The sequence below is a fragment of the Rhea pennata genome, chromosome 3 (assembly GCF_028389875.1).
Source record: "Rhea pennata isolate bPtePen1 chromosome 3, bPtePen1.pri, whole genome shotgun sequence".
Lineage (NCBI taxonomy): Eukaryota > Metazoa > Chordata > Aves > Rheiformes > Rheidae > Rhea > Rhea pennata.
Window position 1 is genome coordinate 55,171,652 of NC_084665.1, and position 22,307 is coordinate 55,193,958.

At 40.2% G+C, this 22,307-nt stretch overlaps 1 protein-coding gene across 5 annotated transcripts in view; it reads left to right on the top strand.

The window, feature by feature from the left end:
• UTRN (utrophin) overlaps positions 1 to 4,624 on the top strand; it is a 405,882-nt gene extending 401,258 nt beyond the window's left edge. For all 5 annotated transcript variants that reach the window (XM_062572341.1, XM_062572340.1, XM_062572342.1 and 2 more), the window contains 2 exons: positions 852 to 874; positions 2,470 to 4,624. In XM_062572341.1, coding sequence (XP_062428325.1) covers positions 852 to 874; positions 2,470 to 2,478 — 32 coding nt within the window. In that variant the 3' untranslated portion in view covers positions 2,479 to 4,624. The remainder of the gene's footprint in view (positions 1 to 851; positions 875 to 2,469) is intronic.
• The last annotated feature ends 17,683 nt before the right edge of the window (positions 4,625 to 22,307 follow it).

Below are 22,307 nucleotides of genomic sequence, written 5' to 3' on the forward strand. Positions count from 1 at the left end.
TGGGCCCTGAGAGTTGGGCATCTTCTAAAAGATTTTCAAAATAACATAGAAACAATACATAGAAATACATAGAAAAAACACTGTGCGTATTCTGTGCTGATACTCTGTGTGCTCTAACTTTTGTTTTCTGAAGGGTAGGTCAGAAGGAGAGAGTTGCTACAGGCTGTACTGGATGTTATTGTGAAGTGTATTAAAAGAAATTAGAGGGGAAAAGAGGCGTGAAACTACCTCATTTCCTCCTATCTTAAATGATGAGTCATACTAAAATAAATAAGGAAGCAACTTGCAGACTTGATGCAATAAAAAAGAGGGAGGAGAGAGCGACTATTTCATGTTAAAATTTGTTACCTTTTCCATTATCTCATGTTCCTTTTGTTGTTACAGTACAGCCCTGTACTCCTCCATGCATTTCTTAAATTGTGAAATGAATCAGAGACCTACTTCGTTTGTGAATGAAGAGTATAAATGTTGTGGGTATTATTGATCATTAATATGTTAATATTATTTAATACCATATCAAACTTTAGTATGATTCATATTTTTGAACAGACGGTATTATAATGCAGTCCTGATAAATCTGTATGGTTGCAAGTGATGAAAAGGGAACAAGGTGTATATTCTATATTCATAATGCTATAAATCTGCTGTAAAAAAATGTGAAGGAAGTTATGTACAGACCATTACAACACTCTTCAAGTTAAATTTTTGTTTGTTTGTTTGTTTGTTTGTTTGTTTTTGAGATTCAGAGTCTTCCTGTTCTTTTGTGGTGCAGATTGTTTTGACATTTTGTTTTTAAGCTGCCAGGATACATAATCATGCAAGTTTTAAAACTTTTTTTTTTCTATTTGCAGCAAGTTTCCCTGGCAGATCACAGGTATGAGACATGTTTACATCTTTGTATAGTCTTTAGAGGCAAAGTAAAGCAAGTGGAAGAATTACGCTAAAGCGGAGTAGCCAGTTTTGGTCTATGTTTTCCCCTTGCCAGCTATTTGGAAGCTGGACCAATATAACCGGATTCTGGAATATCCCAGCTAATAGAAAACTGCTGCTACTGCAGGTAGCAGTACTATGGTGTGCAGTTCTGGGATCAAAGCTACTGTGCTGTGCAATTTTGGGATGCTGACCATATACAGTCAGCTCAAATTCATCCAACCCAACATCATCTCTGCAAGATCTAAGCTGGTTCTTGCAAACACATCCATATGTCCTTGTGGCTGGGAGGATCTATGGTTCAAGAGTAGCACAGTACCCTAAGGCATTACACTAAGCTGCCATCTATCAATAGGCAACCGTTGTACAAACCTAAAGCAGAAATCTGCCTGTGTCAGAGTGTGAAAAAGCCTGGAAATCAGTGTGGTATTTAGATACTATTGAATTCTTGAAACCTGCCTGCTATGAATGGTCTGTTAAATTTCTGTTGAAAGTAGCAGAAATAGGAAAAACATCTGCTGTAGGCTTAGGCTCATACTAGAGCAAATGTGTTTGCATTATGACAAATAAGGAATGACACGATCTTTTGTCATTGCAGAGTTCTGTCAAAGTTTCATTGTTAAATTAGTCTTAATGGCAAGTACAAATTGCTGTCCAAGGCTTCAGAAGAAAGAAGTAGTAGAGTCCATTTATTTAATCCTCCAAATTGCTTCACCATGTCTATTAATCCACAGGTCAGACCTCTCTGAAATGAGTGTCTGAAAATGGAGAATGGAGCTCTAAACTCTTACTTGTATTGTAGTATCTGGGGTTGTTGGATTGCCCTCCCAGACAGGAATTTCTAAAGGGTATCAGATGAATTATATTTTGCACTCAGACTTTGGTTTTCTGTCCCTTGAGAAATTGAATCAAAAGTTTTTTTTTTTCCCTCAAAAATCCTTCCTCTAAGCAGGCCTAGAGATAGCTTTCAGTGTGATTAGTGAATAAAATTCATCCTCCTGAAAACACATGATTCCTTAGATACAGAATGAGTCACAGATGACCTCACACTCCAAATCTACAATTCTAAAAACCATTAAAGAAGGGATATTTGTCTTTTTGCAGAGAACAAAATCTTCAAACAGGAGCCTGGAAATAAGCATCACTTTTTAAGGGCCTGAATCTAAATCCAGGCTACGTACACTTTCCATTTTTACCACACGGGCAAACTGCTTTCCTGTCTGACTTCCAAGCATTTGTTTCTAGGTTTTGTGGAAAGTCTACAAGTTGCAATTGCAACTCTGTATCTGTCACATGCTTTGGGTCTTACTGAATAAGAATTTTAAACACTGCAGTACAGTAAAACTAGGGTTCTATAAAATTACATGTCTCAGTAATTTGCTGAATCTTGGGCCAATACATCTAATCTTTTAAAATATAGAGTATTTGTAAAATTATGTCAGAGTCCTTAAATGAACTGAGTTCTGAGCATGTAGAGCTCTGTGAAGAGGACTGTGTGTGTTATTGTTGTACTGACATGGTTATTTCCCATCATTACAGGCAATGTGAAGTGTTCATTTGGACTGCAACCCGTGCTTCCTAACGTGCAGTACAGCCCTTTTCTACAAAATGCCGATCACAAGTTCCACTTCATCAGAAGGCTGCATGGGACCTTGGAACGTGCTATTCAGCTCTGACTGAGTGTTCTACTTGAAATAGTAAAACACTGAATTCCCAAAGATGAGGATGTTGTTTTTATAGTATTGTTTTCTTTTTTCTTCTTCTTCCTTCTTCCCTTTCTATGCAACTGTAAATTAATGAGCAGTGGAGTATTTGTCACTGATTTGTATAAATATACAGCCATGGGAAAAGGGGCAGGGGCTTTATATACATTCTTTTGATAATCGTAAAGAGAACTGCATAAGGAGTTTGGAGCAAAACATTACATTTATACATTCCTTTCCGCTCTTTGCTTTTACATTGTAAAATACCCTCAGTTATATTCTGGCACATTTAATATTCTATACTGATTATTTATATGTTAAACATCTGACTACACAGATTTCTAAAGACCCTTGAATTGTTTTCAGGATAGACAAATGAAGTTTCTGTAACATACAGTATTATTACTGTTTGACAAAAGTTGCCACTGGGTGCAAGCTACAGTATTTTAACTCCATTAAAAAAGGTAAACCTGCAATTCAGGTCATAATAATCATCATGCACCAAAATGGTATTTTAGCTTTCTTTTAGTTATTTTCACCCAACACACTCCATTTGGAGTATTGTTTTTAAAGCCTTACTTTACTTTGAATCAAGAGATAGCTGAAAAGAGGACTTAGATGGTAGTTTAAGTTGTTTTTAGTAAGGTCTAAGTTAGTGTAATCTTCCCTAACTTTATTGAGACTCAAAGTTTTGCTGTTCTCTGCTGTGCCAAGCTTGTTGAAAGTTTTGGAGTTTGCAGACTGAAGTAAAGTTCATTTCCATGAGATCCCCTTCTAATGATCCAAACACACACAAGCCTTTTGTCTGCCTCTTGGAAATGAAGAGACGATTAGAAAGCCCTTTCCAATACTATTAGTGATGGAACATTTTCTTCAAAACACTGCAGTGCGCTTTGATATTACCATCTGGCCTTGTGATCTTGCAGCTCATCTTTATCTTTGATGACTTTGTTTACTTAAATGCTTTGAGTAAGGATAATTATGGAAAAGTTGTGTCACTGATCATCTGGTCTCTAGTTTTAAAATTATAATTGATTATAATGCCTTCACTGAGTTTACAATGTTGCATGGACACTTGCTTTAATTTCAGGACATACTTTTAGTTGTTAAAACTGCATGCAATATATTTCACATATAGAAACTAAACTGCGTTCTTAATTATTACCAGAAAAGTCTCAAAGTGATGTTGGAAGAGTTTGTAAGTTCTGTAATGCTACAGAAAGTTGCTAGAGGATATACATAAATACAGAAGGTCAGGAATTTCTAATACTGCGAAGGGTTGTCAGATAGGTTATCCAGCATCCACAGTTCTCACTACTGGACAGCTGCTGCTCTATGAATAGTTCGAGCACACCACTGACCAAGTCCCAGCGTTGATTCCAGCACCAGTTCCTTCTGCACCACTGGGAACATTATTTAACCACTCTGCCTCAGCTTTCCCATCTGTAACATGGGGACGATAGTACTAAACTCTCAGAAGTGTTGTAGGGCTTAATTAGTACCTGAAAAGCTCTATATAACAGCTAAGTTTTATTTCCAGGCGGGTGGAGCAAGATTGGCAAAGTGGGGAGGGAAGAGACTGGCTGCTATAAAGCCTTCATATAAAGCTAGTGTACTTATTTTGTGAAAGAAAAAAAAATTACAGAAGAGGAAAGCCATGACCACCTTTCTACCTCAGACCTATCTTCATGAGTAGTATTGGAAATAGCTTTATACTCTGTTCTCTGCAAAGTACTTTGCTTTTATCAAGCTACATCATTCTCCAAGCAAAGAATCCTTAAAAATAAACCCCTACATAAATAAAGGTCTCAGTAGTCAGTTTGGTGGCTTTTATTTTTATTCTGAATATGAGGTTATGTATAAAGTTGTGTTTCTGCCTGTGTTTGTATGCATCCTTTGTCCTCTGCTGCCAAGTAAATGCTACTTCAAACACTACATTGTAACATTCTTCCTCTGAGACAATAATAAATAAAAGGAATATATTGCAGTAACATGAGAGAAAGTATGGAGTTCTTTCAAGTTTTTCAGTCTTCAAGGATGGCACTTCTGCTACCTGCTGTAAGTTAGTTTCATGCTGAAGGAATGTTAATTTTAACAGAAGGGCTGGGGTAGTCCAGACAAACTGTTAGCCTTTTGGACTGTGGTGTTCATTTATGTAAGTGAGCTTAAGCAGCATTTTCTCCCCTAAGTCTGTGCATATTTTTTGCAGTTGTCTTCCATCTTTGGTGATACAGTCTGGAATCCTTCTCAGCTGTGTGGAAGATTTTAGATTTGATCAACTGAGCAGCAGACTGCTTTTATTTTAAAAAAGCCAGAGCTAGCTAGCTAGCTATAAAACGAAGCAGCAGTAATAATACCTAAAGCATTGTCAAATATTAGAACTGCAAATTAGTCTCCAAGTTTCAATGACATTCAGTCAGCATCCTCAACTGAAACACTGCATTAGTTATTCAGTCAGGAAATGCGTATTCTTTAGCCCTGTGGTATATTATCACATTCTAACTTAAGTAAGTAAGTAAATGTTGCATTAGACCTGTATTAATGAACATTTTAGAACTACTGTTCTTAAAGGAAAACAAATCCACAACCGTAACTATTTTGTTTCCTTTTAATAGAAGTTGCCACTGGTTTTATGTTTAGTATCTATTAAAATAAATGTTTCTTTTTTAAAAAAATTCAATCAATACTAAATGTAAGCGTACCAGAAAGTACTGGTAAAAGGATGTTTAAGTTAGTTGTAGAGATATTAAACAAAAGAACTTATACTTCAACTGTATGTATGTATTTGTAGAGTTGAAAGCAGCAGCAGGAGTGTGAATCAGTACTATGGCCTAGCTTTGAAAATAATTTAAACGTAGCTAAGTACTCACACCTAAAACTAGCACCCTCAGTAGCTTGATCACTGATGCAGGAGTAGTAAAGCTTTCATGTGACAGGAGGTTACCCCCAACAGCTTAAAATCATGCTTCAGGGAATGCCATGAAGGTCCTTGCTCTCCTAGGAGGGACCATGCAGCCCCCCTTCCAGGTCAGATCGCTGCAGGACATCCCTCTGGCAGCCGTCCTCAAAGCAGGCAGTAGGTGGTGAGTGGGCATGCTTGGCTGCTTCCCAGGTGCCTTGTTCGGTCAGGTCCACAGCCCAGGCCATGGTAAGCATGCCCCGCTCCTCTATACAACATCCTGGTTAGAGCACCAACCACTGCAACTGAATGGATTCATGTGCAGCTCTTGTGTTCAAGCCGTACCATCCTCTTGTGCCCCTTTGGTCTGTCGTCATAGCAGGAGTTGGACATTTGCCTTCTGTTAGCCTTGCAGGGGGATTTTTCTCAAAGTTAAGACTATATATTTGAATCTCTTGGGTCAGGGGATGGTATACAGTCCAGCACTATACAGCCTGGGCAAATGCTATTTGTCCACATAGAGAGTTGCTACTTCCACCATGTGGTTTTAAGAATAAAAATTCCTTGAGGAGAAAGTATCTGCCCTGATAGCTGTGAATGCTGAGGAAGCATCTAAATAAATCCCTAGACTTACTTACTTAACTTGGATATTTTCTCAGTAGCCAGCATTTGTTATGGGTGTGATGAGGTAGTTTCTTTCTCAAACATCACCAGATAGATAGTCTTAACCTTATTTCAAACATGCTACTTTTTGCTATATTCAAATGCAGCGGCCATACTAATGTCTCCTGATTCTACCTGAGGAACCTAAAATTAATGCCTTTAACAGCAAACAGAAAAAAAAAAAAAAAATCGAAGTTTTCCTTTAACATACTTGAGGGAAAGAATAAAAAAAAAAACCCACACACACATCATACAGTGTATTGAAGGGCCATATGTGCAGGGGGATATGTCATGCTTTACTGATAGTGCCTCTATTCAAGACATGCAGGCTTAAAATAATCATTTTCTTTTCCACAAAGATTTCAGACAAACTTTTTTTCAGATGATAAGTAAGTAAGTTAAACAGCAGCTTTATAAAGATAACTAGATAAAAGATAAAGATAAATAAGTGATATTCTCTCATACTCAGCTTTATTCTCTATTGTCAGCAGTATTTCAGACTTCTGCATCATGGAAAGTTTTAATTTTATGTGCTGTTGCTGCAGTGTAGTTCTGAGGCTTATGTATCCATACATATTATGACCAGCACATTGTAAAATGCTAGGGAAATAACTGATACCTACTGATGATTAGGAAGCATGGTCTGACTGCTTGACTACAGTCAAAGGAGAACTGAGAGGCGTATGGACTGACTAAATACAGAGGTAAGCAAAGAGGAGCTAAAATTTCACTGTAAACACTAGGGTAAGTAAGTGTTAGAAATAAAAGGCTTGTTTCTAACCAGTGACTACATGGCATTCTGGCAAAGCTTGTTTTAGGAAACACAGTGATTATGTTTGTATTACATAAACCAAAATAACCTTACTAGTGAGCAACTCTGACCTCAGCTAGACCCAGAGTTTGTCTCATAGGCTTCTTCATTAAGCTCCTTACTACACGCCACTTAGAAAACATTGGGGCTAAGTGCCCAGCAACCCGAAATCAAGGCTTCTAGACAGACATTTGATTTACTTCCTATTGCACTAGCTCACATCATTACCTAACACAGGCTGCACTTGCTAGCAGACCTTGAGTGTAATTAACGCTATATAGCCTGTATACGTTTTTTGCCACACTGCATATCCTCCTACATGACAGGTGCCTCGCAGACATGTGCTGGACTACAGGCATCCCACTCATGAGTTCATCATTTAGCTGCTCATTAGTCACGCTTTCAAGTACCCTACCCTCCTTTTTGTGTAGTTTCAAGGCTTTCAATAGCTTCAATTCATCAGCAGCAGAAGGGGAGAGCCCTGCAGTAATGATGGGATGCACGTTCTTTCCTCCTGGCAGAGTGGGTAGGAGGTAGGAAGGCAGCACATCAAGTTCCCTAACAAAAATCTGCTTTTGGCTCATTCTCTTTTGTCTACCCTGCTGAATGAAAAATGCTTTTGTATAGAAGATATGATGCAGCAGTAAATAACCAGCTTGCCTAACAACCTAATGACCCCAGGTGGTTGCTTCCTACTGTGCACTATTTAACAGATGACTGTTTAACATTCTATAAGAGACAGAGAGACTGTCCATATACTAATTGAATGTGAAGCTGCTTAAAGATAAATTATTCCAGCCCACTACAGAAATTAAATGTCAACTGTTTTTGATAAAAAAGCTGAATGCTTATTTTCTTCCCCATTCAGGATATGCAAAAAAGAAAATACTTTAAATTTAGCACCTCAGGTTTCCAGATTACATTAATAATCACTGTTTTAATGCAAAATAAATCAGGTTGCATACACTGATATGTCTAAGTGCTGCCTTAAAAATGAAGCTGAACATATTTACATGTAAAAAGTCTACATATGGGAAAGTTTTCTGAAGTTGATGATAATGCTACATATTAAAATATTTCCTATGACATCTATTTAAAGCGGGTTCTTTGGCAATAAAGAAAAACCAACCTTTCAATGAATTACTGTGCTAACAACTGGAATTTAAGCAAGATAAGACAACATTAGTCCTTCCTTTTCCAAGGAGTCAGAAAAACAATTGTCTTATATTCTTGTATTGCTGTTCAAGTCTAACTGTCACCCTTGAGCAACTTGATAGGACTTAAGCTTTCTGAAAGAAAGACCTTTAGTGATGCCCCTTCTTTCTCAAGGATAAGCATAGAGGAACCAAATTAGAAAGGGAATGAAAATAACCAAGTGTATTTTATGAAGGTGTATGTGCAACAGTGCTTGCCTTCACCTTACCTATCCTGCTCAATTGCATTTGTAGAAAGGTACTGGAAACTTTACCTGGGCATGAAAGTGTGTTTAGGTGACAGATGGTGAAGTGGGGAATGGTCAGCTTTCCTCAGTTGTGTGCAATTGCAAGAATTTAATACTAGGCATTTTATTAGTTAAAATAGAACAAACGTGACATTTTTAGGAGAAGAATTAAGTTTCTGCAGCAATCAGTTCTTTGTCTGTAATGCACATTTATCAGCCTTGTCAGGATAGACACCCTCTCCCACACTCCAGTATGGATGCAGCGTTTGATAGCATATTTAAGTCAGTACTACAAAAAGACCTTGTGAGCTGAAACATTACCATCAGATTGTTTCATTTCTTAGAGATCTTACAAGATCAATGCATTAAAATAAAATCAGAGTGCAGAAAATCCTTTAGCACTGCAGATTCATCTTCACGTGAACTTCCAGAATGAGACAGATATTCCTGGGTGGTTCTTTTCCGGACCAAGAAGAGAGATCTAAATAGCTGAAGAGCCTTTACGTGGATTTAAATTGTGAGACTCTAATCTCATTAGGTCTGAGTTACTGGACCCAGACAAGCTTTAAGCATGTACATTAGAATTCCTGTCACCTGAGTGTCCTGCCCTCTGTTATTTCTACACTTGATAACAACAGTTGAATTCTTGATGTACTGTAAAAAGGAAGCTTTGGGATTGTTCAGAAGATCAAAATATTATTTTAAGCTTTTACAGTATGAATTGGTTTTTGGAGAGATTTTGCTAGTTATGCATATTTTTCTTCTCTACTAGAGAGTTGCCTAGGAGGGGGAGAAAAGGGGGAAAACTCCTCCTGAAGGTAAAAATTCTCACCTCTGCAAAACTGAATAATCAGGCTTGTCTGCTATCCTGCAGGAATAAAGACATCGTGTACACGAGAATTCTGTTCCCAACAACCAAAAAAAATTGGGGGGGGGGAAGATGTAAGTTAACAAGTTAACAACTGTGTGTGTGTGTTGGGGGGGGGGAAATGGACTTTAAGTGGAAAAAAAAAAGATGAAAACATATTTGAGCAGGAAAAGATCAGTTTCATTCCACAAGCACCAGATAAATCACATGGCTGATTTCTATGAGAGATATTTTCCTCATAAAAGCAACATTGTTACAGTGACCGAAGGTGAAATCCACATCGACTGACCTATCTTAGGGAGTGTGTTTTTCCCATTTTTAATGCCGTTGTTACTCATGATGCTCCAGCATAAATTACGCTCTTTTCAACTTGGATCTATGCATTAGAAAGAACAGCTGCACACAAGTCTGGCAGTTGTCTTTGGAAGTAGAAGACAGTGTCTTAATTAGCTGCCTTTTCTAAGCACCTCTGGCTGAGAAACTCCAATAGAGGAGCCTCCTAGGAGTGGGCTGAATCAGCTCTTTTCCCAAGGCATCCCATGACTGCACCAAACTATTGCAGACAGAACACACGCACGTGTGCACACACGCACACACACACCCCTTTTAATTAAAAGCTCTGCTAGTATTCTTATTAAAACTTACTAAAGGTGGGAAGCTACAAGAGAGAAACAGTATTCCTGGATGCCAGTGCTGTGTCTTAAATATAAATGCACACGCAGAACAAAAAGCACACACCGTGGCAGGATCTGTCTCATCTAGCTGTCATCACTGTGAATTACGCATTTACAGATGAACTAGTCATGCTCTTATTAGCCATTCTCTTTATACAGGCAGATGGGCACTTCAAAAATACCTTCTCACCTCTAAAAACTAATATTTACCTTAGAGGAAATATACTTCAGAAATGCTGATTTCCTGACTACACAAAGAGAGCCTAGGGTGACTAGCTCAAAGGTAGATGTCTGCAGCATACAAATCTAATCTAGTTTGTACAGATGAATCCCACCTTAGAGTTCAAATAAAGCAAAGTGATGGAAAAGCCAAAGATGTTTTACAATTTTGGTACCAGCTAGAATACATTACCTGGATATAATAATAAAAAACCTCACATACCAATATCACAGTAACACTTCATCTGTATACGGAATTTCTTTTACCCCCACAGTAACTGATGTCTTTTAAGTATGATTTAGATGCTCTGGAAAATAAGTGAAAAACAGAGGAGTGGGTATCATCCATTATCAACAGATTGAGGGTTTTAAAAGCTAGATTTGATGGACTTGAGGAGGGGGAAAAAAAAAGCCAAAGGGATAATAAAAATTCTAGAGAATCACATAAATTTTATATGGAAATGGGCATTCATTTGATCAAATACTGTAACTACTGCCTAACCCACACTAGAGTTTCATGCATTAATAAGAGAATGGACAGAGATAAAACAGTAGAGTGCCAATGACAGCTTTTTGAAAGCAGAGTTTAAAGTCATTAGGAAGAGTCTACTGATACTATGATCTTTGGAGCAGAAGATCATGAGTGCATTTCTGGGAGTCCACCAGGACTCCCAGGGCCTTCCCTGCAGAGCTGCCTGCCCCACAGCCTGTACTGGTGCATGGGGTTATTGCTCCCCAGAGGGCAGCACCAGGCATTTCCCACAGCTGAAATTCAGGGGGTTCCTCTCTGCCCATTTCTCCAGCCTGTCAAGATCCCTCTGAGCAGCAGCACAACCACCTCGTGCTGCTGACAGTCCTCCCGCTTTTGTGTCCTCTGACAACTTGCTGAGGTTGCCTATGGACCACGAGGTTGAACAGGACCGGCCCCAGCATCCACCCTGAGCATCCTGCTCCACTAGTGACTGATCTCCAGCTGGACCTTGCGCCACTGATCACAACCCTTGGAGCCTTGCAGTTCAGCCACTTCCCTCTCCACTTACCCAGCCTGTACTTCATCACCTGGCCTGCGAGCGTGTTACAGGAGACAGCGTCAGCAGCCTTGCTGAAGTCGAGAGAAAACACATGCACTTGCTCTCCCCTCAGCCACCAAGCCACTCACCTCATCACGGAAAGCTGTCAGGAGGGTTAAGTACAATTTGTCCTTCATAAACCCATGCTGACTACTCCCAGGCACCTTGTCCTTCCTGATCCTGGAAATAGTCTCCAGGGCTACTTGCAGGGTGTCGCCTTGCCAGGGACAGAGGTGAGACTTCCACACATAAAGGTGGGAGGGGAATCTGCAACTAGGACTGGGTTTATTAGGTTCTGGAGCCAGGACCAGACCCTCCTCTTGGACTTCTTCCACAGTGCCACGTGCAGCAGCAGCAGGTGGGAGCCACCTTCCGGACATCTCAGACAAGTGTCATGTCAGGTGAATCAGAGGTGAAAACCACTGTGAAAAAGACTTTGTAGCTGACCAGGGTACCCAGCTCCTGCAGGGTTGGTTCCACCCCCCTCCACCCCCGGAAAAGATCGAATCGTGGTGGGAAGTGCAATTATCAGTAAGCCAGAAGTAGTCAGTAATGTGGAGCACGGCAATACAAACGGGTACAAAACTGGGGATGTACGAGTCCATATGAACTTCAGTGGCAGACAGAAGAAATGACAGGAGGGGGAAAAAAGGAAAAAGCAAATGATGTTATCTGCTTTTGCCTTGAATGGCTGAGCAGGCTAAGCACGAGAGCACACAGTACTGCACCACCCAGCACACTGTCCGTTGCAGACATCTGACTCAGCCTGCTTTTGGCAAGCAAGCACCATCTTCATACCTTAGGGAGATGCTCCCGCTCCAAGCTCAGGAAGGGAAAAAAATCAACAAGCACATGAAAGCTTTCCTAAATACGACCGACTTCCCCAAAACAAAGAAAACAGCCAGAGGTGTCCCACACAAACAAGAGAAAAGTCATGATCCCCTCTGCTCCTCGCTCACAGGATGGCATGTCATCAGGCAAGAAAGTAGCTACGCAGCCCTCCCGGGCCCCCTCGCCCTGAGCTCTGGCACCCTCGCTGCCTTGCTTCAGCCCGGATGACGAGTTTGCTCCAATCACAGGTTTCCCACAGGCTGTGCAGGACACGTCACTGTGGTGCCCTTTTGCTGAGCTGAGCCACGCTTCTTGCGTCCTGCCTGGCAGAGGTTTTTGCACGCTGCTGAGGACAGTTCAACATGGTCTGCAGTCATGGTTTCCAGGATTAGTTGCTCCATCACCTTCCCAGGGTGCGAGGTGAGACTGGTCATCCACAGATACTCCTTCATGAGGATAAGAAGAACATTTGCTTTCTTTCAGTCCTTAGGACCCTCCACTGATTGCTATAACCTTTCAAAAATAATTGGCAGTGGTCTTACAATTAAATCAACCACCTCCCTTAGCACTTTTGGTGCATTTATTGGGCTTATGTATGTTCACTTTAGAGTGTTCCCTAAACTGATCTTCTTCCTGTAAGGGCAAGTCTTCTTCCCTCCAGCCTTTTACCAGTCCCAGTGGTCTGGGATTCTTCAAGGCAAGTCTTCCCACTAAAACAGAAGGAAAAGGCAGCATGGAGTACCTCAGTCTTTTCTGTCCCCTTTGTCACCAGGTCCCCTGCCTCATTCTGCAGCAGGCCCACATTTTCTCTGATCTTTCATTACTGATGCATGTGTAGAAGTTCTTGTTGCCCTTCGCGTGCATCACTGGGTTCAACTCTAAGTGAGCTTTGGCATTGGGCTGTATTTCTATAATCCTCCCAGGCCGTCTGTCTCTCCTTATGTAAGCATGCTTCCTTGCTCTTAAAACACTTCTTTTTAATAGTTGGATTTTGCCAGGAGTGTCTTGTTCAGATAGACAAGCCTGCTGCTGCCTTTGCTCAACTTTCAGATCATCTGGATGGACCTTTCTTGAACTTGGAGGAGGTGACCCTTGAAAATAGATCAGTGCCCCTACACTCCTCTCCAGGGCCATCTCTGTTGGAACTCTTCCGAGTAGGTCCCCAAAGAGGCCATAGTCTGCTCTTCTGGAGTCCAGGGTTGCTATCCTATTTGCCTTACTCTCACCTCTCAGGATCCTGAGCCTCACTGTCTCATGGCCACTGCAGTATGTTCCATCATTCATGTCCCCAGCTAGCCCTTCCTTGTTTGTAAGCATGATGTCTAGCAGAGCATCTATCCTCTTCAGCTTCTCAATTACCCATGTCAGGCAGTTTTCATCAATGAACTCCAAGAAATTTTCCTTCCACCATTAGCATAACTCTGATCAATGCAGTATCTTGCATGGCACTATGAAAAGATGTGTTTGTCAAGAGAAGTACGACAGGTGAGCAGGGAGGAACCTTTTAAACAGATGCTTTTGCTGATTTTGCTTAATACCTTCAAAAAGCTTTTTGGTGAGCAGTTGTGATGAATCTAATGACTGGGACACACATACACAAAGCATAACTGTCCAGATGTATTTCTGTCTCTCCAGTCCCAGTAGCCTTCAGCAGGCTAATTACAGCACCTACCATTTTTCTGTAAGAGATAGATGCAAACAAATGGAAAACCTGATTGGCTAAAACACAAGCAGAATAGGAATGTTACTTTGTCTCCTAAATCTCAGTTCCTGTTATTATAAAGATAACGCTTGCAGGTTGAAAAGTGAAACTAGTTGAGATGAAGTAAAATATCAAAATAGTTCACTATTATAAAATAGGAGTCAGGTTTTGTATACAAACAAGATATACCGTGGCATCTATCTGCTGCCTACAGTTGCTTTTCTCCCCCCCGAGGGAGAAAATATTCATTTCCCTTGACTTGCAAGCATACCTCTTCTTGCACGCTGCCTTTGGATAATGAGCAAAACTCCACACAACCTGCAGTAAATGACAGATGAGACTGCTGACCTCCACTGTTAACCTGGCTATTCTGGATTTTGATAGTATTTGACAAAAAAATTTGATAGCTATTTGCATTCTTGTTATGGTAGATTTTTCTCTCTTAAAAGAAGAATCACAGTACCTCTAGCATTATTTAGAACAAAAAGAACTAAATGTTTTCCAAAAGTAATTACCATGAAGCTTCTCTCCTTTATCTACTTTTACATTTGCTTTCCCAGGCATAGACTCATACACGCACACATTTCCTAGCTTTTGCTTGGAACATTCACATGTTCTGAGATGATCAACGTTGAAAAACTAGCTTTTAATTAAAAATTCCGTGCATTTCTTAAGGTTGTAGCTAACTATGATTTATGACATCTTCAGTGCCTTGTATATTACTATCGAGTAGACAAAACTGGTACTTCTTTCATTTCTTTGCCCAAAGCACTCCTTCAATTGGGTACTGCTGAAAAGAGGTTGTGTTAAATAATTATTCTGCAAGTAATACAATATTGTCACACACAGCTAAGTTATATTTCTTAAAGGCTGATTACAAACACAGATCTCTTTATGACACTGTTGATTTTTAGGGCTCTTTATGGTTCAATACAAACCAAAGCAGGAAGGCATAATCACGCCTTTCAAAGCTATTTGAAAATACATTAGCATACATACTGCAGCTTAAGCCTGTCAGCTTTGTCTGCAGTCGCTACATTTATTTGTTAGTTTTTTAACCCAATTGTAAAGAAAATACAAGTGATGAATTAAGATTGCAGCATGCCTGTTCCCACAGAGATTGGATAAAATACAGCATTTTAGTTAACGCAGTAAGCAGCTTAAAAGGTAAGAATGATTTTTAAAAAAATATATATTTTGCCTGAGTAGCTTATATAGACAAGTGCTTAGAAACTAGAAAAACAACTTGTGTTCATAAGAATAGCAGTCACATCTCTTTCCAGGCTATAGATACTTCTTTCTCCTAAATATGTAATGAAAACCAACTCACCCACTTAACATCTGCCCCTAGACAGGCAGAAGAACTGATATTACCTCATTCTTAGATAAAGCATATCTAGAAGTTCAGATCAGCCTTCCGGTAGAAGTGCCTCAGAAAGCAATATAGGTGAAGATGATCAGGCATTATTTCAATTATTTGATATATCCTGGAGACAACTGTGCGTAACCAAAGATGGTTTCACAGAGCTACCTATGAAAAACCACAGCTGACTCCCAAGCCAGCTGTTACAACACTTCCATCGAGCTCCACTCCTGTCACCACTGGTCGCACTTGCAGAAGCGGCATCACCAGTCCCACTGGAGTCCCACTCCATCACCCTCAGGCCCTAGCCTCCTGGGGAAGAGGCAAGGCAGGGAAGAGCCAAATCCCAGCTAGAGCCCTCCAGGCCTGTTCTAGAGCCACTTAACATGCTTTTGGCACCTGCAGTTGCTCAGCAAGGCTTACAAAGGAATTATGTTTGTCTGGTGGATATTAGAGGCATAATGTTGGTAATTAAGTAGTAATCACCTTAGCTGGTAACAAATGTGCCTTATCTTAGAGCAGGAAAAAGAACAGAGATTGAAAGTTGGGCAATTATTTCATCATTTAGCTTCAGGGAACCAAGTACCAAATAAACATTCATACCAAAGTCAGTAAGTGATTTGGCCAATTATCTATTCCCACATCCCCATTAAAGTTTCTTGACTGAAGATTGCAAACACTTGTGCTTAGCCTTCAGGTTAGTATTTAGAAAGCTGCATAGGAACTTGTTCTGCATTAAACATTATCCGTAAGTTACTGTTCAGTGCCACTAGGATCTGTATTAATGTTTTAATGAGAGTGATGTGCAAAAAGTTATTCTATGGTCAAAATTCATATACACATATATATACACACACACATATATGTAATTATATATACACATTTGTGTCTGTGTATAAATATGCACGCATATATATGCACACAAGCATAGTACCTATCCTGTAATTAATTGCATCAATGGTACCCAAATTTGCTTGACATGATAAGTTTGAGTATGCAAATTTAATATACATACTCATATGGCATTCCAGTAAACTGGAATTTCAGTAAATTTCAGTCAATTCCAGTAAACATTCCAGGGCCTCTTCAGCCTGGGGAAGAGAAGACTGAGGGGGGAATCTTATCAATGTGTACAAGTACCTGAAGGGAGGGTGTCAAGGGGACGGGGACAAACTCTTTTCAGTTGTCCCGTGTGACAGGACAGGAGGCAATGGGCAGAAACTGAACCACAGGCAGTTCCGCCTGACCGTGAGGGGGAATTTCTTCACTATGAGTGACGAAGCACAGGGACTGGTTGCCCAGAGAGGTTGTGGAGTCTCCTTCTCTGGAGATCTTCAAGGCCCGCCTGGATGCAACCCTGTCTAACATGCTCTATGTGACCCTGCTGAGTGAGGAGGTCGGACTAGACGATCTCCAGAGGTCCCTTCCAACCTGACTGATTCTATGAAACTGTTTACTTCGGTGATCATGTCAACCCTTTGCTGCAGTTATGCAGAAGTGCGTTTCCTTGCACCCTGTTCTCCTTCTCCCCCTGAAGAACCCATAGACATCTTCTGGGAGCTGGTGGGCATTTACCCCCCAGCATTTCTTACCCCAGTGCACAGGAGGAGGAACGCAGGTGCCCTACAAGTCCAAGAGTGTTCCTGGGATGGTTCCCTCCTTTCTCCTGCATACAGCTAGTCAATAATACATTGTGTTGCGCATACTTTCGGTAAGAGCCTGCACTCTCCCTGTATTCAAGGGGACATAAAAGTGACATTGCTGCACAGGTGTTAGCGAAGGTAGAGTCTGAAGAAAATTAGATTGCTGTTGAATAACTAGGGAAACTTGAGGTTAAATGTTTGCACATGTGCATGTGTTAGCAGCACACAGGAAAGTAATATAGTCCTTGTATTCAATCCGATTTTCTCATTAAAAAAACCCCAAAAAACTCATGTAAACAAAGCATTTTTGATCTGTCAGTGAGATAGACTTCTCTGGAATGCCACTTTTACAAGGACTCTAGAAGCAAAGCCACACATTTAACCATCAGTCCTGCCTATTCTTACAGGCTTTAAGAACTTGCCATCCACAGCTGCAGGTTTCCTATAATCCACTGACTTCACCAGCCTAAGGGCCCCGGACACATGCCCATCTAACTCTGCACAGCCAACAGGAGCTAGCATTACCTTTCTGTTTGGTTTCTTATACAAGTCTAGACTAAAGCACTTGGAAATAAAACAGCTCACAATCCTCTCCATTTTTCACCCAAGGAGGTTAAACCTATGGCACTTGGGAGCATGTATTTGGTAGCCAGGCTATATTTTGTAAACAAGTTTTTATTGTTACATTAGTGTAATAGAAAAAAAAGGAAGAGTCTAAACAACTAATCCTTCTGATTATGCTTTAGCTCCTCAGCCTTTCCATTTCAACCCCACATCTTATCCTATCTTTAATAGAAATATACTGACTCTGAATGCTTATATATGTTAATCATTCCATTTGTTTCACCAATACCACATATGTATGTAAATGCTTGATATTCTCCCTGAAATCTGTGGTATGCAAAGCTCTTCTGTTAAATATAGGACCTCTAAGATTAATTCTTTTCATTCTCCCCCCACCATGAAGCTATAAATACCACAGGATGGAAGTGTGACAGTAATTTTGACCTCTATGTATGAGAGAGAGATTTTTAGCCTTGTTGTAACAGCATACAGCAGTCCAGGAGTTAGCCATCAATATTGAAGTATTTGATTTTTTAAAATGTGTAAACAATTAAGCCTCTAACTAGTTGCTTGCAGAGTTATTAACCTACTAGCTTAAAGTAGTGAATGACAAAAGTTAGTTTAATTTAGCACTGTTGCCTGATAGCTATTAGCCCGTTTTAAACAACTTCTATTATGATATTAAAATAATAAAAATTGCATTTAAGTGACCAAACAATCCTCACTGTAAACATCAGGGATCTTTCCTCAAGAGAAATAATGTCTGAGAAGAAAGAAATCGTGTTGTCTCCTTAAGGAAAAAAGGCAAACACCCCCAAACACACACACCCCCAAACACACACACCCCCAAACACAAAAAAACAAAAAACAACACATCAGGTGGGAAGACTGAACAGTCCTGGCATCCCTCAGAAAGAAATACATCCTTTTTCACCCTGGAGTCAGTCAAGGGTCTCCTGCTGTTCACCTCATAGTTGCTCATTGTCTGTACTTATTAAATGGTTCTGCATGTTGGAAGTTATCTTTACTAGTCTGCTTTATTTTAACTTAATTACTTACCAGCTTGCCACTTGCATATACATCATCTGAATCAAATGCTTGGGTTGCCATCCATGGTAGCTTTTAAATGTAGCAAGAATCTTAGGAAAATAAATAAATGAAAAAGCTTCCTGTTTAGGCTAACAGAAGGCTTTATCCTGCAAATGAGCCCTTGTACACAGTTAAAAGGTAATGAAGTATGAAATCGCATTGTTCAATGAAGTGTTTCCTAGAAACAGAGACAGCCCTTTCTCCAGTTATTTGAATCATCTTTCTATTACATGTCTTTCACTTTATTCATCTGGCTGTATTATACAGCAAACACAGCAGCTTCCCAGTTCCCATCTTCTTTGCTCTTTAGTCATAGATCTTTGCCTGTCTCTTCACAAGGGATGAAGGTCCTAAGCATCAACGTACAGCGGAAGGGTGGCGTAACCAAAGGACCCCAACTGCCCAAGTTATTGATATGGTCTTCATGTACCAACTAGTTTTTTTGGTGTGGAACACTTTATTCATATTTAATTTTATGTTCACACTTGAAAACTGTATAGCAACAGCTCCAGCTGTTTGGCTATGTCACATGCCCTCAGTTTGCTAGAATAGTAGTAGAGAATGTATGTTTTCCTCACCTAGTCTAGCTGTAGTAGTGGCACACCCGTAAGTGAACACGGATCACTCCTCTGAAAGAGATATTTCCCCATGATTCAAGAGCATGAAAGAGCAATGGCAATAAAAAAAAAATACCAAAAGTCTTTCAGACTTTGAGAAAAATCTTTGTAAGTACAACATATGCAAAACTATAAACACCCTAATTCCTACTATGACCTGTACACTAATAAGTCTCAAAAAGTTAAATTGCTCGACCTTTTAACTTATTCAGGATGAAAGGGAGATATTCCAGTCCTGCACCTGCCACAGGCAGGCTAGTTTCCAAAAAAACTATGGATCAAAGAGTGCATAGTCCTCATTGGTTTACACAGGAGGCAAGGACTTACAAAGAAGTTCCTTACACTCTCAGGGTAGCTGCTAGTCTTAGAAAAAAATTGTAAATCTCCCTAGTCCTATCACACAAGCAGTAAGAGGAATTGTCTTGCCTTTTATACAGGGGGAAGGCTCAGGCTAAATCACTACATTCACCCCAATACAGAGTGGGGGAAGAAAGCAAAAAACAAAACAAAACAAACAAAGAGACAATCATGGTAGCCAGAAGCTATATTACTGTCATGTTGAACACTTGTATGATGGAGGGAGGACAAACAACAGCTAGACATTGGGCAACTGATACAACATTCAGCTGCTTTTTCAGGTCCAAAGGGCTATCCATGCAAAACCCCATGGAAGCCAACTGCATCATAAAATACCTAGCTGCATAAAAAACAAATAAACAACCTCTGAAAAACCTACATTATTATGGTGGGTGTCAAACTACTATTAAGCTGAAAACTCTCCTTTGCAAGTGCTCCCTGGGCCAGGTCAGAACAGAACATACCACCTCCGACTTGTGACCAATATGCAGCCTGAAGTACACCTTCCATTACAACTGCAAGGGAAAAAGGGCAGTAACACACACAAAGCTGTTATCTTCCACAGGTAGGTGTTAAAAATCAAGCCAGCCCATTGTGAGTAAGAAGTGTGGTCCCTACAGTCCTGACCCTCTCCTCCCCAGCTGCCCTGACAGCAAGCCAAGTCTTTGAAGTCCTGTCAAAAAAGTTCACTAACAAAAGGTTCATCAGATTATAGCTCTGCTTTGCTCTTGGGAAACCCACTATCAACTTCACCTTACAGGTCACCAGACTTGTCAACTGTGAGCTGCAGCACTCATTTAAATAGATGACAATACCAAAGCTGTAAAAGAGTAACTGGAAAAGGTAACTCCCCATTCACTCTAGTGCAAACTTAGAAACTTCACTGAAGCGTGTGTATACTGTAAATAACATTAAAATGAAAAGTAGCCAGGAAACAGAATGTTTACTTTAGGTAGAACTCTTTGACTCCCCAGGGAGGCTTAAGAGAGATCAGACTTGATTGCTACTGTACTGTTAAATTGTCTTCCTGCTTGTATGCCATCAAAAAGTTCACATGTGTAAGTATTCCAAGATGACTTCTATTTCAAGAACATCAGACTCAAACAAGAGGAGATTTTCTTGCCAGAGTCTATGGCTCAGAGTGTTCTCTTGGAGAAAAAAAAAAAAAAAAAAAAAAAAAAAAAAAAAAAGCAGTATCCCTAGAAATCATGATTTGTTATCAGATCCTAAACCCTACATATAAATTAAATATGATTTGATCTTAACACATTCTATTTATTTTGTCTCTATTACTGATAAAGTCTGAAAGGAATCAGTTTTTGCCCTGCAGCAGTAGATAATCTCTAGAGGCCACAGCAATATATCGTCTGCTTCTGCAACTTCATGCTACAAGGGACCACACAATACTAAAAAATAGAACATCTTCATCTTGTATATTAGCAAGCATTACAAATCATTAGTGCCAGTATCTGAAACCATGAACTACCCCAAAATAGAGTAACAAACAACATGGATTTATTGCAATTGGAGCTTATTATTTTTGGCTTTGACTCTAGTGTCTCAGATAAGGGACTTAGCAGAGACACTGGTTCCTTACCCTCTCTCTCCTTAAGATAAGGGGGAGGATCACAAATAAGCTTCCAGCCATTGCACTTAAGGCCAGGCAACGCATTTTCAGTCTTCCATCTAGCTGCCTTCCAAGTCTTTATAGCAGCCCCCCATGGCTGGCTTTCCCTTCTCAGCTGCCTCCTCAGTCTACCCCAGACCCTTTGCCCTCAAGACTATCTTCCTTCCCACATCATCACCCCACAGGAAGACAGAGACATATCTTACCATGCAGGAAAACCAACACCACATCAACACCAGCCCTCTGCCTTCAGGGACCTGCTTAAGCACAAGCCAGAGCCATATCTCAGAACAAGGAAGGAACAAGACCTCCTCCAGTCCCATGAGAGGCACTAATCACTGCTTCATTAGGGGCAACTGGGAGCAGGCTGAGCCACCACAGCTGAGACTCAGATCAGCTGTCCCCACACCAGGTATCTCATCAGAGACAAAAGCAGTGGTGACATAAAATGCAGTTCTACACTGATGTCTGGGAAAGGTTATCTTGGTTCAAAAGTTGTATCAGAGCATGCCTCAGAGAGAGTGGGCTTTCCGTCTTTCTTACAAAACGTTATAAGACACCTCTCCTCTGCGAGTGCACTGCAATGTCCCCGAGCTGCATTTCAATGGCTCCAGCCCAGTGATTTTCAGCATAAGACTTCTTTAGCTAGTCAGAACTGATCCTTAATTTTAAGATGTTTTGCGCCAAATTTAATTATTGTGATTTTATCTGTGATTTTTATTCTCCTGAGGGTTGCTTAAAAATGCCTCTGTTGGTGAGGGTAAAAGAAGAATGCATACACAGTACTGCAGATAAAGGGATTGTCCCTTTTGAATTAAAAGTTTGATTTAGCAAGTGGAAATTCTACTGATCTAGATTCATCAGGTGTGGTTCAATGAAGTCAAAATTATTACCTTGGGGTATAATTGGTACATATATAACATAAAGGCACCATTTTGTTTTTCAGTTGAAGTCTATAAATGTGAATGTGTATTTATGTTTGTGAAGAAATGAATGAATAAAAATTGTGGAGATAATCAGAATCAAGTTCCAAGAAAACGTATGTCACAGCTACTGTCATATAGGCTGCACGTGTTATACGTTGAAAGAAACTATTTATGTTACAGTGGCTTTAAACCATTTGGGGGGACTGTTTTGTGTTTTCAATTCTTCCTCAAGAGACAGTGTCAGTCCAGCAGGTCCTCAATAATGTCAAAAATCCTCTAAAAGTGTCCTGAGCTGGTTTCAGCTCAGGAA